At 35.9% G+C, this 20,983-nt stretch overlaps 1 protein-coding gene across 1 annotated transcript; it reads left to right on the forward strand.

Moving 5' to 3' along the window:
* Positions 1-232: 232 nt before the first annotated feature.
* Positions 233-12,502, forward strand: LOC121736028. Its single transcript, XM_042127061.1, has 3 exons — positions 233-416; positions 8,079-8,256; positions 12,367-12,502. The coding sequence occupies exons 1-3, from the start codon at positions 233-235 to the stop codon at positions 12,500-12,502; spliced, it is 498 nt and encodes a 165-aa protein (XP_041982995.1).
* The last annotated feature ends 8,481 nt before the right edge of the window (positions 12,503-20,983 follow it).

A 20,983-nucleotide genomic window follows, 5' to 3' on the forward strand; every position in this document is an offset into this window, starting at 1 on the left:
GAGAAGAAGCCGCGAAAAAAGTGTTCCGAATTCGAATTTTGTGTCGAAACTGCGACATTGATGATTGTTTAGCATTCATAACATTCCGTTATGCAAGCCAATTAGGCATTGGTGATTTAGTAATAATTACAACATCGAAATCTTGATTCAGTTAGTGGTCAGTTAAAATTGGGCATTCGTTAAGGACTGTCCTATCCTAAGTTTTTCTTAAATATTGTAAGACACTGGTAAAATGGAGTTGAAAAAGATCGTTTATCTATGGTTTGTTTTTTCTGTGGTGGTGTTGCAAAGTGGTATGGTAGGCAGTGAACAGAGTGCTTTCGAATTGCCAGTACAGTTGGTGGGATTTCCCTTCATCATAGCTGCAGTGAGGGTCACCAATTTCGTCAAGAAACTCTCGTATGCCGTTAGTCCAGGTAAATGTTGCCAGATTTAAAATCTTTGCACTATTTCGGTCAAAGCTCAAACAATAAACATAGATAAAAAATTTTTTGTAAGTTACCAATGCAGTAAAGGTTAAGTTCGAGTTGGTATACCCATATATTTTCTACCCGTTTTGTATGTAACCATTCATATGAATGGTTCCATGCAAAACGGGAGAAAATTTTCTTCAGGAACCCTTGAAACCACTTCGTTTGTCTAATAATTTACTGTGACATATTTTGAAAGCATTTAGCATATTTCCGTTCCGTAAAAATGTTGAAATATACCGTTTAGAAGTTGCGAACGACGTTGACAAATTCCGCATTATATTGTAACATTTTCGCAGCCTTTAGCCCGAGCACTTTCGTAAACTACGAAATATTTTCTCTGCAATATTTCTCAAGTTACACAGACAAAATGGCAAATCCAGTTAAGATCTAAACTAATATGACTTATAAATGCAAACGTATCTGTTTAATCTTCTTATATATAAAATTCTCGTGTCACAATGTTAGGCCGCGTACTTCTCCGAAACGGCTTTACCAAATTTTATTTGCATATTCAGAGGGTCTGAGAATCAGCTACTGGGTACTTTTTATATTGATAAGTGCATTTTTTGAATAAATAATAGTAAACTATTACAACTCTAGACTGACGGCGACCATTGTTTGCGCGACGGGATAGCGATGGACTACTCGGGATGGTGATGGTCACTTCAATAAAATTATATTTCTGTTGACTCATGCTTAAAGTTTGCGACCAAATTTTTAAAAAGTGGCTTTTCATAGTGTCCAAAGGTCCGGGAACTTTTTGTTTAGAAATAGATAATATGAATTCATTTAGAAGGGCAACATCTTTTTAATTATATTTTTATATTATAAATAGTAATTTATATTTAATTGTAGCGTTATTTCACAATTGTCTTCAGTGGGGTGTTGATATGACTCCCTCTTCACACTAGATATAAATCGGTATACTTATGAGTTATGACACGCAATAATTATTATAAGGGAGATCGCAGACGACAGACTTTTTGTGCGATCTCCCTTAGTCTAATCTGTGAACAATGGTGTGGGTTATGTGTTTACCACTTCTATTATGTAATTGTAGTAACTAAGTCCTAACATGTAACTGTTTATTGTTCCTATTAAAGAAACTAAAATAAACATAAAATAAAGTCAGTAATCGTTAAATTGTTACTGTAATAATATATAAAGTCTAAATATAAGGCTGCGTTTCCACTGAAGCGGAGCGGAGCTTAGCGGTGCCGAATTGACCAATCAGCATGCTCGAAATCTTCGCTGTCATTCCGCTGGAATAGCACGATTGGTCAATTCGGCCACCGCTAAGCTCTGCTCCGCTTCAGTGGAAACGCAGCCTTAAATGTCGGGTCATTGTTGCATCAAAACAGGCGCCGCAGCCAAATCGTAATGAACTGGAAAAATAACGTTTGTAATTATAATAAAACAGGAATGTAGTGTTTACGCAACAACTTTATTTAAACAGCATGACCTAGTTATTGATAACTAGCCCGGCGAACGTTGTTTTGCCTTTAACATAATATTATTAATAAGTAACTATTGAATAACTTTAACTTGAAGCGTCAATCTAAATCATCAGTATATAGTTAAAGTTAATGAATTATCGATGATAGACATCTTTTGTTAAAGTAAAACTTCAATAGACTTACGCGTTTATTACAAATGCAGCACTTAGAAACATTTAAAGATTACTTAACTTTAATTTGATGAACGATTATACAGGTTTATAATATATAAGTATAATAGGTTTTGGTCATTTAATTTTTGAGTAATTATTATAATATTATGTTTCTGAGTGCGGCCGTAAGACTGACTCTTATAATAATAGCTCCCACACTGGTTTCGGTGACGGTGGCCGGTAGTAATTGTATAGTGCCCAAGTGTGTGCGCAATACACAAGAGCACTCTCTATTCCTTTACTCTTATAACCCAGTGGGACGGAAGACCGACACGACCGGCGAGAGATCAGGCGCAAGACCGACTTTTTACATGACAGACAATCAGGTGATCAGCCTTACTCTTATAATACAGACTCAACCCAAATTGTGTGCAAGTCAAAAAGTATGTCTCATATTGGCAAGATATAAAATTAGTAAAATTAATGTTGGGAAAAGTTTATGAGATGAGAATATACAGGGTGTAACAAAAATAAGTGATAATACTTTAGGGTGTGTACGTGTTCCTTGTAGAGACTTCACTGTGAAAGTAGCAGCGCTGAAAGACGAAAAAAATTTTTCACTTTTGTATGGGCAAGGGCCCGAGCGTCACGAGTTTCCCCATACAAAAGTGAAAAAAAAAGTTGGTCTTTCAGGGCTGCTACTTTCACAGTGAACTCTCTACAAGGAACACGTACACATCCTAAAATATTATCACTTGTTTTTGTTACACCCTGTATATTGTTACAAGAGAATTAAAAATTTTATTTGAAGTTTAGAATCCCAACATCCAGAAGGCCACATAGAGTAGTGGTCATTTTGGTCAGTAAAGAACCCTGCGGTACTCTCGATTTCATCTCGATTTCATCTCTAGCAAAAATTGGAGCAGTCAAATGCATTCGACTGCTCCAATTTTTGCTATACTTAATACGACTAAATATAAGTAGTATGAAAGTTATAGTAAAATCGAGACAAAGGATGGATTTATATTCGTCCGCCCGAACGTGCGGTTTGGCGGCATCGAGAGATCACAAGCAAATATTGTATGTAAATGACAGCGCGATTGCGCCTATTTCAATAAATCGTTATAGGTCTACCATAATCTGATGGCAATTTTTGACAGCAGATTTTCAAAAAATATCCTTGATCATTGGATAAATTTTTATATTTGTATGTTTCACACACAAAATAAGCCGATAAAGGAATGAAAAGGATAAAAATCCTATTACCTTGGTATTGCTGGAGTCAATTTATTTTCTCACTTTTTAATAATAATAATAATAAAGTTTATTTGCAACTACATTAATGATACATGCACACATACTTTAAAAATAAGACAATTCCAAATTGCAGCCGCAAATTGGCTCATGCTCGGCATGTGCTGGTACACCCAGGGGCATACCCCCTGGGTGTACCCCACCCTTTTGCCATCAGATTCTGGTAGACCTATACATACATTTTCTTGTGATCCTACAGTGTACCGGCCAAAGCGCGCGTTCGGGCGGACGCAAATATATACCCAAACTGTTGTTCAATCCAACAAAGTATTATTAACTAATGGGGTATTCTAAAACAAGCTCTAAAAATTTACTCTACCGGTTGAACTCAAAGACGGAGAGTTTATGATCGGTTTACTTATTCCAATCCAGTGATCGAATCCAGGACTGGATTACTACTGGAATATTGTAAACGGGCACTCGAATGCACTATAAAGCAATTCAGTGCATAGTTAATTACTTTATCGCGGATACCGTAATTATATTCCGAAATGAAAACTATGTATGTATTTATAATCATGTACTTATTTCGTATACCTATGAAAATATTGTAGGCAAACACACTCGCATATTTTATTATAAATTATATTATCAGTAATCAGTATGTTAACTTGTACACTAAGCGTTTGCATAAACAAAGTACCTACTAGATAAAAGAAATACAGCAACTATAGTAGGTATAATTATAGTTAAAGCCTTTGGCTTTTGTATATTGCTCAAATAGAAGGATAAAGGGAAGGATTTGAGGCAGGGCTGACAAAGGATAACGAGCAAATATCTCGCTTCATTAAAACTCTCCTTTTTATTTCCTCACAATTATGCGAGATTAGAGAAACTTTTTTAGAAGACTACTAGCTATTTGACCCAGCTTTGCTCGATATTCGATAAAACACGAATTAAATGACATTTTCTAAAAATGATTCCTAGCTAGACCGATTTATCGCCCCCGAAACCCCCTATATACTAAATTTCATGAAAATCGTTCGAGCCGATTTCGAGTTTCCAATTATATTTATTACAAGAATTATAAAATACAAGAATTGCTCGTTTAAAGCCATAAGATTTGAAAAAAAAAGCTATAATATATTGTTTTCCAATAGGAGATATTACTGCAAACAAAAACTTTTGTTCGACGTTTGACAACGTTTCTGTCAATATTCTGATATGACGTGTGAAATAATATGTCGGATTTTGGTCGGATTATTTTATGAATGTGCTAGTAGCGCCCTCTGCTCCGACCTCTGCTTATTATTCCCAAAATTATTCCCTATTACCCTGACTAGTAACAATCTATTGCTCAGAATATAAATACTTTAATACACTAATTTTATGCTTCCGTGTCAGCTACTCGTTGTTTAACAATAAAAGTTATTAAATTAATATCTGTTTGACATACTGACTGTTGTCCATAGGGCATACCTGTTGCACTTGCAGATGACATAACGAATTGACCGATGACTCGTATCGTGATCGTTTCGTCACATATAAAGTAACTGTGAAAACGAGTACACACCTACTATAGAGGTCCAGTGGTCAAATATTTACTTTGTAAATATTATAACTTCTTTGATAAATATTTAAAAAAAAAAACACTTTGCGTTCTGACGTCTGCAATTATTAAAACTAAAAAAATAATATATAAATTCGAATTTCAAATACAGTTCGCTGCCTGTTCGCGTAAAAAAATAATTCCATTCCATTTGCAAAGTGCGAAATTTTCAAAAGTTCAGTGACAGTTTTTCAAAAATGGAATACCGCGAAATCGTAGTGTTGTTATTGTTTATTTTTTTCGTCAACTTCGAAGTTAAAGCCTATGAGCTACCCGTACAGCTGATCGGTTTTCCTGTGATAACTGCTTCAGTGCGTGCCATGAATTTCCTGAGGAGCCTAGTATATTCGCTAAATCCAGGTAACTTAGTTTATGCTACCGTTAAGTTTGGTTTGTATTTGGATATTTATCATTATTGTTATGGTTTTTGTTTATGATAATAATAGTAAAAAGGCCCATTCACGGCAGGACTGCACTACAGTCCTGCAGTGAATTAGCCTCACTGATTGGTTCACACTCGTTGTTTCCAGCCGGCCACACCTTTTTAATCGAGAGAGAACGCAAATAAACAAACAACATTTAATTGTGTGCGCTACTTTTTTACATTTTTGTAGCTACCGGTGTCTTATTGAAATTAATTTCTTGTATAAAACTATAAAAGTATATTTTGCGTTTAGCCTCATAAAATATTAGTGCTGACCGAACTATGACACATTTTCTTAAAATATAAAATGTACATATGCTGGTAAAGGAAGGACACAGGCTACTCTTGTCGCTGCAAAAATATCCTCCTATATTTTTTATTGGTCGTGCTGTCGTGAACTTCACATAAAATACAATTTAAAGTCCTCAAAGTTCGTTTTACTTTGTTAAAGTTATGAAGTTAATTTCGAACATGTGACAGCTGCCGATGTACTTTCTTTGCGGTTGCTTTAATAACTGTGTTTTAATACTGTGTACATATTTAATTTAAAGTATTACAATTAAAACAATAAAAAGAGTACACCAAGAATAAGATAGAATCCAAACGGGTGGACCGATTTTGATCTAGCTTTTATGTTTGAAAGCTGACATGATCGAGAGTTTTAATCATCGTCAGCCCACTCAGTGCCGAAAAATTAAGGTTTATCTATTTTATCAAAGGTTGCAAGTGAGCAACTTCGAGTGATTTGATCAGACAATATTTTGCATTTGATTTGGACTGACACTTATTGGCATATTTTTTTATTTATTTATTTATTATCATAAAAATACATCATTCTTTATTTGTATGGGAAGTTGCAGTTTCTTCTTAATTTTAACATTACATGTCATGATGATGATGATGATAATAATAATAAAATTATTTATTTGCACATTAAAACATAGCTCAATACAAATATTATAAAAATAATGGATAAATTGCGCAAATTGGCGGTCTTACCGCTACTAGCGGTTTCTTCCAGACAACCAACAGAAATGAAAATATGACATACGATAGGAACAATACAACACTTAAAACTAAAAATAACCTTAAAGTAAGATGATGATACGGGCAAAAGTAATATTCTTATATAAACAGTTACTACATTATTATTACAATATGTTTCCAGTTACGATGTTAATAATAACAAAATATTAATAAAATATACGAAAACCCCTGTCAGGTAAATTGAAACGTTGAGCTCATTTCAAATAATATCATGTTGGTTTCTCTCTCGCAAAATTGTAATAACTTATTTTGCAATTTTGTTTTATAAAGTTACAACTGATTTTAACCGATTACTAAGCTTTGCAGTGAATATTTTTGTTTTTTAATAATCATCATCATTCGTACTTAGCGTTTATCTGAATAACTAATATCTATTTTTTTTCTAATATCTATAGACGCTTCACACCACGTCAGTCTGGCCCCGTGGTAAGTACTTGAAGGACTTGAGTTACAGGTACCAGACAACGGAAATACTTATATTTATTACTTTTATACTATACATATATTTAAGATTTTTATTATATGATACAGAATATATTTAATACACATCCAAAACCCAGGAACATTGAAAACTTTTTGTTCCGCCGGCGGGATTCAAACCCGCGACCCCCAGCTTGAGCTACCAACAGCCCATCAACTGAGCCATAGAGGTCGTCAAACTGTAACTATATTATCATGTCTCTTGACTGTCAGAATTCTTTTGGTAGAGTCAAGATAGGGTAAAGAGATTTTGGGATCAATTTTGGATCTTTATCGAAGACCTCTGTGGCTCAGTTGGTGGGCTGTTGGTAGCTCAAGCCGGGGGTCGCGGGTTTGAATCCCGCCGAGGGAACAGAAAAGTTTTTAAAGTTCCTGGGTCATGAATGTGTATTAAATATGTGTATCATATAATAAAAGTCTTAAATATATTATGTATAGTATAAAAGTATTAAATATATTTCCGTTGTCTGGTACCTGTAACACAAGTCCTTCAGGTACTTAGCACGGGGCCAGACTGACGTGGTGTGAAGCGTCCATAGATATTACATATTATATTTTCTAGCGCCATGGCCCATTAGTTTTAAATGTTTTAAAATTATAAAAAAATCATTGTGAATACCGGAGGATTATAGCCAAAAAGTTATGCCATCATCGTAGGGGCATAGTAAACAGAACTAACGAGAAGGCCGACAGAAGAGATCTCGTCGATCTCTACATTTGACGGTATGTCCGGCCGGCGCGCGCCGTGTAAGCCATATATGCTACGGTCTACCGGAGGGGTCCACCTGTGCAGGTATGCCTGCGCAGGTAGACCGTAATGTGGGAATAGATTTTGCGCCGGTCGCCTGCGCAGGTCCAAAAACTGCACAGGTCTATTCCCACACACATTCCGGTCTACTGAGGCAGACCGACTTCTCCGGTAGACCGTAGCGTGTATGGCAAATAACAGGCATGCGTTACTCAGCATTGTGAAACATGTCAAAAGTGGCACTCGCGCCTAACTCGCGTAGATTCGCCCGTTTCTTTGAAGTCGAGGTACTCCTTAGTTATGTCTACTCTGTAACAGGTGCGGTACAACTTTAGTCGAGATCCATCCAGCTGACGCAACCCGACCAAATTCCGTATCTGCCATCAGCCTGAACGAATATTTCTTTGCCTTCATTTTCTTTTTTTTTATTCCAGCGACGTACCGATCACGCACACGTCGCGACGCGGACCCGTTCGACGTGCAAGACGTCGAGAAGTACATCGTGGGTGAATACGGAGAGAGGGCGTGCGTGTTTGAACGCGTGTGCGCGCGGTACGCCACCGGTGCGCTGTTGTCGCCGCCGGCGCAGATCGACTTCAAGGAGGTTTTTAGGTACGTTTGTCACATGACGAAAGAATTTTCTATCTACCTACTGTGAGGATGGGCCCTGACACATTTCACCTCTCAGGCTGATAGGTGAAATGAAACACTCGACGACCTGGTTAAGACTACTTTTATGGTCGTGTAATTCACTTAAGTAAGTGATAATTCTATACTACACTACACAAGTATATTTTTTGTCCTGAAGGCAGGTCATTGTAATGCTGACGTCACTACGACCCTTGAGGATCTATTATGATTTATGACTAACATATTACATAAGTAGATAGAAAATACTTTATTCAATCAAACTAACAAAATAGAAACGGCAAAAGAAGCTGAACATGGTACAAATAGGTGGTCAAAATGCCAAGAGTCATATTCCGGTAGTTGAGAGACAAAGAATTTTTGCACGAATTTTGAGTGAGTGTTGTCACATCTGACAAAATAGGAAAAAAAATAGATATGTATTCCTTTGAAAATGTTGGCTTTGACTGACATAAAACTGAAGAGAATTGAGTGACCGTCAGTCCATCAGTCAAACATAATTCATGATTGACGGAATTGACTGTCGCTTGCATGATCGTGTAATAGATGCCTATGATTTGTATGGGCAAGCGCCCCAGAGCGCGATGATTTATTCCACACAAAAGTTAAAAAAGAAGTCGCTCTTTCAGCGCTACTCTTTCACAAGGAACTCCATACAGAGGACTTTTAAACACCCTAAAGGATTATCACATGTTTTGTTTCAACTTGTATAAAGGTGGGAAAATGCCTGATAGTTTTGGGAATCCATGGATATTTTGTCCATCTTTTGCAGGGTTAAATAAGCCAGGATTTATTGGGCCGTCTTATAAGGTACACTTACACATATCTGGCTTAAAGTTAACTCTACGTGTATGTTGAAATGATAAGAGATAGCATAATATTTAACCCAGTATCAACTTTAACCCCTCTGCGCAAGGCTTAAGCATGTAAAAACAATGTCCAATGTAATACTTAGGTTCAAATCTGAACAATGTTATTAGGAATCCTTGGCCTGCGCACCAACCTGTGACATCGTTTACAATATGACATTGGAGTGCCTATTAACTCTAGACCTTCTAATGTTGCCTAAACTTCCTAGGAGTTAGGACATAATTGAATATTCATAGACTTAAATTTTAAAAAATTAGAGCTAGAGAATAAACGTATATAGATAGAGTAATTCTTAAAAAACAAAGTGAGGCCGGTTTCTCAATAATGTGTGAGTGATCAAATTAATTGCCCTGTAAACGATCAAATTTAAGACAGGTAATGTGAAGTAGCGTAGTTTGAGGCACGACTGTGTGTGTGTGTGTGTAAGCATGTGAATACGCGCCTAAGTGCGTCACAAAGTCGGTGCTCTAATTTGAATTTCATTAAAATGCTTTTATTTTTTATTTTAGACATAAAACAGACGAGAACAACACATCATGGGAAGTATTGTATATTTATTTACCCATAGGGGTAAAGTCTATACAGACTACTAGATGACACCCGCAACCTTGTTTCGTCAAAATGCATTTATCGCGCGGGAACTGTACATTTTTCCGGGATAAAAAGTATCCTACGTCCTTTCCCGAAACTCAAAGTATGTCCATACCCAGCAAAATCGGTTCAGCGGTTTGGGCGTGAAGAGGTAACAGACATACGCACTTTGGATTTGTAGGCTACTTTTTATCAAGTCAACATGTACGTTTTCCGCGGGATTTTGCACAAAGTGACAGTATTGTATAACTTCGATCGGTAGGCTGTACGCAATGAAAGGGAAATACGCTCCCTTGGTACGTTCACCTTATATTGAGGTCGATTTGTGAACTAGATACTTTAAATCAGACGTTCTTGTTTATTGAGGTGTAAAAAACTACAGATATTAGGTGTACGCATATCTAATATCTACTTCTACTTATTTAATAAAGACGTTTAGTTGTTTATTTAAAAGTTTTTGCGTTTATACTGTTTGGGAATAATAATATTATCAAAATATACTATGATACTTAGATTATTATTTATTAACTGATTTCTTAATAGGATATTACTGCAATGTGTGACGGTAGAGGCAGCACCGGCTTAGACAGTAAAAAAGTCTCGTTCGACGTTTGACAACGTTTCTGTCTGATATAACGTGTGCAACCGGCGCGATCCGAAGGGGGGGGGGGGGGGGGGGGGGGGCACAGGAGATATGACCCCCCCCCCAAATCTAAGGTCCAGTTGAAAAATCTCAAAACCTTGCCAAATAATACAAGGAAATTTCTATATATCCCCTAACCACCACTATGCCCGACCTTAGACAGCTGTCAACCCAGAACCGTCCGAGGGCGTAGATAAAAACAAAATATTATATTAGTGTAGTGACTAGTGAGTGGCCCCCCCCCCCCCCCTAAATTTCAGGCTGCGACCGCGCCTGTGTACAACAGTACGGAGTTTGGTCGGAACTGGGATTATTTATTGTATCTGCTAGCAACGCCCTCTGCTCCAACCTTTGCGTTATAATATTATTCTCTATTGTAATTTAACATGAACATATTGAAACGTGGTAGAGCCAAGCTTCGGCACGAATGGGCTGGCTCGACCGGAGAAATACCACGGGCTCACAGAAAACCGGCGTGAAACATGCGACGTGAGTGAGTTTACCGGAGGCCCAATCCCCTACCCTAATCCCTTCCCTACCCTTCCCTATTCCTTTTCTTACCCTCACCTTACACCTATTCCCTCTTAAAAGGCCGGCAACACACCTGCAGCTCTTCTGATGTTGCGAGTGTCCATGGGCGACGGAAGTTGCTTTCCATCAAGTGACCCGTTTGCTCGTTTGCATCTTTATTTCATAAAAAAATGTAGGCGAAATATAAGCCATACCTACTAAAACCCTAATACCAAAAGTATGGCGAAGCGTTACATAACTATCTCAATGACTCTTCAAAACGCAACCTTGACCGGCCCAAAACGGTTACGCAACCCAAGGCCGCACCAACTGGGTCGCTCGTAACCAGCGCTTGCAACACTGGTTGCTGGTTTCTGGTCATTACGGTTGCGCATATGGGTTTCAGAATAAATATCATCTAGTGTATGAAAGTCTCGTGTTATTGGTAAATAGAAATTGGTGGACGGATTCTGATGAAATTTTGTGTGTGTGTGTCCATGAAGTTTTTATACCCAAAGTAACGTTTATGGCAAGCGTCCTTGAATACAGAGACAAATTTTGCACGCATGCGATCTGATACTTGATATACACACTATAGTGTATATTGTATTAAGTACTGTTGTTACAATCTCAAGGTATCTGAAATCCTGTTCATTTTATGTATGTGTGCACAGAGTAACAACATAGTAAAAGGAGAGGAAGTAAGTTATCTTCATACAAAGGCACCGCGCGCGGCTTGTATGTGTGCGCCATAGTATCAATGCGTCGCCACACGGCACACAACAAAATCTTGACGAGTTTTAGAGGCTGGTTCACGCCGAGATTTTGTTGTGTGCCGTGTGGCGACGCATTGATACTATGGCGCACACATACAAGCCGCGCGCGGTGCCTTCGTATAAAGATAACTTACTTCCCCTCCTTTTACTATGGTAACAAACTTCAACCACATTAATCGTGGTGATAGCCGAGATTTTTCTATTACGAAACAACATAAACACTTTCTTTGTATATTGTGGTCGATTATCTACTGTGGTTTCTAGGGTTCAAAACCGCTATTGCTAGTCTTCTAAAATTTTTAACAGATTGTGTATTTTTGTTGCCGCTATAACAACAAATCGAATCAAACCCACGACCTCCGAGTCAAGAGCCACGCTCTAAACCACTGGAGCACGTAGGCGTTAAGTACGTTAGTGGTGTAGTAACAGTTGGCTGAGGTTTCAATTCCGTATTTGCTATTATCTAGATCAAGGAAGATACAAGCAGTTGCATAAGATCGAAGTTCCTAGTCAACAGTTCTAGAATTTGTTGGAACCTTGAAAGATAGGAATTATTCTACTAGATGTTGTTCTGAGATAACTATAGAGTTGAAGAAAAAGATAGGATAGTTGTCTAGTATTTTAGGTCCGTAATATTTGTGACCCCGTATTTTTTTTTCTTAATTAGTCTTTTTCTTCTTCCAGCCAGTACAAGCGGTCGCCCGACCAGGCCAAGGAACTGTACCTTTTGAGCGTATTCCTCGGAGACATCGTGGGCTCCCCCCAGCTCTGCCATCAGCTGGGCAAGAGGAGGGGATGTAATGAAGCGTTGCTGAATTAAGGGACAGTATCAACGCTACTTGACTGTTTCTTGAGTACGAAGTGAAGGGTACAGGCAAAGAACAGGAAATGTCACTTTTTTTTAACTCTATGCCTATAGTAGATTATTTCCAATCACTTAATTAATAAAAAAGTAAACAAATGGCGCCGCTTTTTTGATGGCCGAAAACTGGGAATGTTCGTGATATACCGGTAAAGAAAACAGTTTTCCTCAAAATCTATTCATTAAGACATTACCTGTTCTTTGCCAGTTGCTACCCGTCAATTATTTATTGTACTTGTTACTAAATTAGGATCACCATTAAAAACCGCTAACAATACTTGAGTCTTTCTTAAGTAAATTGTAAGTGTTAATAGTGATTTTGATTTTGGAATTTAGCATACAGATCACCGTTAAAAGAAATTCTCCAGTACGAATTTAACGGTGAACAAACAACATCAAAATAGCGATAATACCTTATCTTTAAATTATTATCATCCCGATTTTGATGTTGTAATTCAACATAAATTTTTGGCTTTGATATAGTTTTGATGCAGTAGTTAGGTAACAAAGACTAAAGCAATATTCTTGCACAAGTGAAGGACACAAATAGCGTACTTAAATACTTATATTGTAATAAGAAAATTAGTACTTGTAAAATAGCAAATGTTGAAATGTTTATATTGAAGTCGGTCCATTTAAGTTAACTACGAATTGAAAATCTTTAGAATGATCTGTGCGATATTTAAAAGTACCTGCATGATGCCGCTAAGTTATATAAGGCGGTGTTACATGCGCGTTGCATCGCTGGCCCCATTTCAAAACAGCTCATCCAAAACCGTATGTGTAATTAAAGGTTGCATTTCGCTATGTTATGCGGCCTCTGTTTTGGCCCGCGATGGAGAAATATAGGAAATGACCTCAGCCAAGACGTTTTATTTATCGCTTCTTTATAAAATCGCCGATTAAAACGTATGGAATTGACATAACATGAGCCGGATGTCGACTTCATCGAACGTTTGTCTATTTCATACAAAGCGATAATGAAAGCGTCTAGGCGAAAGGGCCTGGGTAACTACTTATACAAGTTAATTTGATTGCGCCTCAGAGACGAATATTATTATTTTATTGTAATTTAATGAAAAGTTTGAGAAAATATAATGTATTAGGGCTTATGTCAAAATCTTCATTAAGAGGGCGATTAACCCCAAAAATCAAACATCGTCCTCCTCTCTTCACACTCACGCCCGTCTTTCATATGCCAGGTGAAAAAGAACGACGCGGGATCATCGCCAAATTAGTTTTTTTTCAATAACTCGATAAATATACAAAATTTAAAAAATCCGCTAGGTAATCTATTCTATCTCTTAATGATAGAATTTTATACAATGTGTTAAAATAGTAACTTAGTTCAATGCACGGTTATGGCAATAAATGAAAAATTCGTGAAAATTTGATGTATCTTTGTGATTTTTTTCTATCGAGAAAATTTTAAGATATCGTGTTTTTGCTCAGATCGAATTCTCGGAAATATAATGTAGTATCTAATTTTAGAAAATGAAACAATTCGGGGCTTATTTTTAAGTATAAACATGAATTATAAAATCGATACTTTAGGGTTAGTCGCCCCCTTGAATTACAGTCAAGAAATTATAATAACCGTCTCTGAGTGAGGCAGACTTATAAGTTTCTCGAAATACCTTTATTCAATGGATTAATATAATTTATGATAATTACTATTCGACTGAATCTCACCTTAAAATAACTTTAACCTCAACATATCTTTTTATTTCGAAGTATGCATGATTTCATGTAATTTAAAGAAATATGTTATCGGCAATTGAAGACGTGAGTGGATAAAGTGCATAATTAACATTTTATAACATAAGGGCAAACTATTTCTTCTATATTTTTCAGCAGTCAACCAAGTTTTGTTGATTACAGAACGGAACGGTACCCTAACGAGCTGATTTTTTGTATATTAATAGATAGATTAGTCATATGATATTTTAAGAGTGATGTTGTCCTACAAATAAAGCAGTCCATATTTTAGGACCAGCAATTCAAAGTATGAAATCAAATTCTAACTCTGTTAGCTACCACTTTCGATATTTTTCGCAAATAAAAATGTTGTTCGTCTTATCAAAATGAAGCTATTCACAAAAAATTTGCTTGCTAGTACTATTATATCTGTATTTAAGTGCATAAAATTATTATTTTTAATTATTTAAAAAAAAACCGCTCCTCAGTTTTAAATACAAAAAAATATTCAAATTATCAGTTACCCACTTTATCCACTTACGTATTCAGTTGTAAAATGTACTTACAATTCAACTATTGTTTATTGTAAATAAGACATTGAAAACGTTTATTACAAAAATATGTTAATTTAAGTTTCTTAAATATGCTGAATATTTTAATGTTGCAGAGAAATTACACAACACATATTTTAAATCATAAATTATGCATACTTAAGTAATACTATTAATAAGTTTGATTAAGTTCTTATATTTATATCTTATTATTATTTTTGTGGGAAAAACCTCGATTATTATTATTATAGATCATTGGTTAAAATAATAATTCTTTGGATGTAATATATTTTTTTTAATATTATTTTAATGTTGATTTTAAATATTAATGAAATACCACGTCAATGAATGTGATTAAATTATTAATTTTAAGATATTTTAGGTTTGTTACAAAAATATATTTACTTAGTTAAGTTTAAAATATGAGATGGCAAGTCTAAAGTTTGCCATTTTTTATCAATTTCAAACAATTTCGATGTCTTTTGATTCATATTATGTTTTAATAATAATTATTAAAATATGTATATTAAATAGAAAATATTGTAGTAATATTTTAGATTTAAGTATAATAATAGATACAATTTTATCTTACTACTAAAAATAATAGCAACAATAGTTTGGTGATTTCTGATTAGATAGGAATTAAACAAAATAAAAACAGCTAAACTGTATATTTCAGCCCTAAGAAACGTCTATCGTTACTAATATTATAAACCGGATGGCGAGTCTGTCTATTTGTCCTCTTTGCGCTAAAGCGGCTGAACCTATTTAGATGCAAATCGGTGTGAAGATACTTTGGATACGGGAAAGGACATAGAATAGCTGTTATTGTTGCGGAAAAATTTACGGTTTCCGAGTTGTGGGCGTCATCTACAGGCTGTTGCAAAAATAAGTGATAATACTATAGGGTGTGTATGTGTTCCTTGTAGAGAGTTCACTGTGAAAGTAGCAGCGCTGAAAGACCAAAATTTTTTTCACTTTTGTATGGGAAAACTCGTGACGCTGCACTGGAGCGTTTGCCCATACAAAAGTGAAAAAAAAGGTCTTTCAGCGCTACTACTTTCACAGTGAGCTCTCTACAAGGAACTCATACACAGCCTATAAGTATTATCACTTAGTTCTGTTACATCCTGTTAAGTCCCCCATATAACGCGGTTTTTGCATCTACGATTATTTCCGTATTAAGCGGTATTGTAAAAGTAAGTTACGTGTCATCGGGGAAGTGACGTTGTCGCGTTATTATTTAATACTTAATTATGATTCTCTCATACTCGGAAGATGGTTTTTGAAATGATGTCTTAATAGTAGTTTACACGTAACTTTGTTTACCATAGCTGGTAAACATGCTTTTTAAATTACCTTCTTATATCAATAATATGAGCCCTAATATAACCTGGCCATTTAGCCGAAACTTTTTCGTTTTCGCTTCGTTAAGGAATCGCCGATGAAAATGTATGGAATTGACATAAGCGTTCGTTAATATGACGTTGACGTTCGACTCGTTTTATGTTAATTCCATACATTTTGATCGGCGATTCTCTAACGAAGCGAAAACGAAAAAGTTTCAGCTGGCCTGAGCACTTTTGTGATACACTTTACGGAAAAACTATCACGCTAATTGATTTGTGCTTTAACATAGTAATTTTTATTTATATGTAGATGTGTTATCATCGGTCAGGTTTGGTTACTATTAAAATATTTAAAAAAACTGACTCAGGGCTAGTTATGTAAGTACTACATTATAGAATACTAGATGACGCCCGCAACTCCATTGCGCCAAAATTTGATTATCACGCGGGCACCGTACATTTTTCCGGGATAAAAGTAGCCTATGTCCTTTCCCGGGACTCAAAGTATCTCCATACCAAATTTCAGCAAAATCGGTTCAGCGGTTTGGCCGTGAAGAGGTAACAGACGGACAGACAGACAGACACACTTTCGCATTTATAATATTAGTATGGATGATGCCCGCAACTCCGTTGCGCCAAAATTTGATTATCTCGCGGGAACTTATCTTTTTTTCGTGATAGAAAGTATCCTATGTCCTTTCCCGGGGCTCAGAGTGTCTCCATACCAAATTTAAGAATAATCGGTTCAGCGGTTTGAGCGTGAAGAGGTGACAAACAGACAGACACACTTTTGCAATGATAATATTAGTTTGGAATTAGTATAGATATAAAAAAATTATTAAATTAGTTATGTTTTAGGCGTTTTCATTGTAATTAAGTTCACGTTAATATTAAATAAAATAAAGTGTTATTTATAACAAGAGCAATCTAGTCGTAATATTTTTAATATTCGCATGAATTTCGGCCAAAGACATTTTGTTTTCAAAACTTTTCGTTGCTTTTTTAATTAAACTTTGAACTTCCAAATAAAAAACATGTTAACACTTTGTTCAAAAAGCAGCTATTTTTTTAGTTATCTAGAATTTTAAAAGTTATGTTAGGCAAGAAACGGCTAACTTTAGACTAGCCTTAACTCCAGGAGTTTTCAACAAACTAGGTATAAGGTATAAACTATGTTTTATCGTCCAAACCACTAGATGTGACACAAAACTTCATACTTATTAAATGTCAAAATGTGTATGGACTTATGGAGTTTTGAGACTAATCTCGTGGTTTAGACCATAATATTATAATTCATAATACAGTGCTAAGGCTGGCACACATTTCAGATAAACCTTATTGTAAAAGTTAACTTTAGACCTAGTGTCTAAGGGTGGGTTGCACCAGAGGCGTGGTTAAAGTTAAAGTTAAATTTATGGGTATAGTTAAGGCTAAATATAGCTTTAACTTTAACCTTAACTTTGACCGGAGAAATTGACAGACGACAGCTGGTCCAACAAGGTTATAAATGAACGTGGGCGGTGGCTGCTGGTAAAGGAGAACTGTCAAAAATGGCGTTTTTGTATGATGACAGCGTTAGTTCCTTTTTTCGCCACGTGCATTTAAAACCTTGTCGAGCTCTATGGTTATGGTTAAATATGATATGGATAAATATGGCGTCCATTTTTAACTTTAACCAAAGATTTGACATTTTGCATTATAATTAAAGTTACAGTTATAGTTAAAGTTAGTAGGTGCAACCCAACTAGGGATTGCAATCCGGCGTCATTTTCAATCCGGACCGGATTTGACCGGATTACTGTCAATCCAGCCGGATCCGGTCGGATCCGGCCGGATTGATGAAATTGAACTAAAAACCGAAAATCATCGTATTTTTGTTTTCTAATTCAAAAACAAGGCATATATGCATCACTTGTAGCTGATTAATGCAATATTTTCAAAGCGAGATAACCACTCTTTAAAAACTGTAGAGCATGGAATAATATTTTAAATGTCGCAACCTAGTCGGCCTAGCCCTAGAAGAATGAGCAGGTTAATTGCACCCTCCCAACCACCATACGTAGCTGTTGTCAATGGCGAGTTGATATTTAACGATATACATCCATTTGTTGCTAATCATTTAAAAGCGTCACTTAGCAAATAACTTCTAATAGAGCTGCTGCGGTTCTGTAGTACCGCTAGTTTTTGATAATTTTTGTATAGTCAATGAATATACATTTATGACGCATTTTACACTACTAACAACATCATCTCAGTCACGTTCAAAGGAATTTGAACGAAAAGTTCCTTTATACTTCGTCGAATACATTTTTTTTAGTTGATCGACTATTACACAATAACTTTGAAGTCTTCTTAGCCGTGATAATTTTCCTTTTAAATTCAGCACACAGCAGCCTACTCCCGTGATTTTTTCACATTTCTAGAAGCAACCGTTTAGCTGGTAGAGGGGGGACACACGATTTTTTCCACTTTAAAACTTTATATTACACAAATGGATCCCTGAATCGGAAAATGATCTAAGAATACTCGTAATATTTTTTAAAACCTATCCAACGAACACCCCACACGGTGGGGTGGACGCGAAAAAAAATCATCCCCGCTTCATGTGCATGGGAGGTACCATAAAAAATATATTTTTAAGATTTTATATACCATTTTGTTGGAATCATTAATATGTATATTCATGCCAATTTACAGCTTTGTAGGTCCTATATATAGTCTCTGAGCAAAACCGCGGACAGACAGACGGACAGACAGACCGAAACTATAACGGTTCATTGTTCACTACAGAACCTTAAAAAAGTGAGAAAAAGCTTATCCAGGGGTAATGCATTTTACGTAAGTTATTCATGCAACAACCATATCACTTTGCCACAAATTAAAGTATATTATTATTTTTAGCAAAAATGAGACTCACTCATTTACTTACAGGTTGATGTGTATTTCGCGGAATTTTGCTAAAATATTGATATACAAAATTTTAAGCTATGGATTTCAAGTAACGCCTGATTCTATTAACTATTGCTACAAATCGCTAACACCGGATCCGGTCTCCGTATCCGGTACATTGGGACCGGATCCGGTACCCGAAAAATGACGCCGGATCCGGAAAATTTCCGGATCCGGTTTTCCGGATTGCAATCCCTATACCCAACCTAAACCTTATTTTAATTTTAATACCAATACCTATAATATTATATTATTATTTACGCGGCGTATAATTAGAATGGGCATTGTCCAAAAAAAATCACATGTACTTTTTATATTTTTTTTCGTTAAAATAGGGTATTTTAAGAATATAGATTAAATAATTTTGAAATTCATTGGCTAGTTTTTTCTCAATAAATTTTTAAAGTTTCGCTCTGACGTCATCATCGGCGGCCAACTGACCTCTGCAGTATGTTTTAAATTTCCTTTCAATCTTATTTATAATGGCTGGTTCGTCCAATCCAAGTTCTTATTATGTGAAAGCTGATACGAGAAGCTTACCAAAAGTTCGAAACGTAATGTTGATCGAATTTATTGCTAATTTAACGCCATTGAAGGTCAAACTAAGGTTAAACATATTTGTTAAAATATATAAGTAACTAATGGGTATTTTTTTCGTTTATATGCAGAAAAACGATCACTGACCTTATTCCTCGAAATATTTTTGTAATGAGCAAAATTAAAAAAAATTGGACAATCCCCATTTGTTATTCAATGTTTTTTGTCATTGCCTGTCTTGCAACTTTTTTTAATGTGGCAGACAGAGACTATGAACATAAGTTATGTTATTTAGAAATTGTTACCAAAATGATGTTTTTCAATAATTCAAGTTACCAATAAACAGTAAAAGCTGTAATTAATATTATATTATTATTTAAGCAATAAACAATTTTATTTCAAGAAGTACCGTGAATTTTTCCAAAAAGTTGCCACAGTTGTTTATAAGTCGGTGAGGCTCCAAATGGTCGTGGCCCGTGGGTTTAATAAACTTAGATAAAATTCTTATGGTGACTGTACCTACAATAAAGAATTTCTAAATATAATAATTTTTTTTTATTTCCCTGCCTGCTGGTTGATATTTAAGCCTAGCTTAATAATTAGGATAAAAATAAAAGATATTAACATTTCATTATTTCACACTTGACTCCTTTCAAAACATTCAATGAAAAAAGCCAAGTCTTAAAATTAAGAGCGGGCTGCAAAATTTTGCTGTGTTTTCTAATAAGTTTTACGATCCGGATGACAATTGACTTTTGACAAGGTTTTAAATGAACGTGGGCGGGGGCGCTGCTGGTAAAGGAGAACTGTCAAAAATTGCGTTTTGGTATGATGACAGCGTTAGTTCCTTTTTTCGCCACGTTCATTTAAAGCCTTGTCGAGCTCTATGGTTATGGTTGAATATGGCGTCCATTTCTTACTTTAACCAAAGATTTGACATTTTGCATTGTAGTTAAAGTTATAGTTAAAGTGACAGTTAAAGCAAAAGTAAGTTGGTGTAACCCACCCTATGACATTGTAGAATAATATATACCTATAATAATTCAATAATTTTTTTTTTTATTAAATAAGGGGGCAAACGAGCAAACGGGTCACCTGATGGTAAGCAACTACCGTCGCCCATGGACACTCGCAACATCAGAAGAGCTGCAAGTTCGTTGCCGGCCTTTCAAGAGGGAAATGGGGTAATAGGGGAGGGAAGGGAAGGGAATAGGGGAAGGTAGCGAGGGGAAGGGAATAGGTTAGGTGATTGGGCCTCCGGTAAACTCACTCACTCGGCGAAACACAGCGGAAGCGCTGTTTCACGCCGGTTTTCTGTGAGAACGTGGTATTTCTCCGGTCGAGCCGGCCCATTC

Source organism: Aricia agestis, chromosome 18, assembly GCF_905147365.1.
Source record: "Aricia agestis chromosome 18, ilAriAges1.1, whole genome shotgun sequence".
Classification (NCBI taxonomy): Eukaryota; Metazoa; Arthropoda; class Insecta; order Lepidoptera; family Lycaenidae; genus Aricia; species Aricia agestis.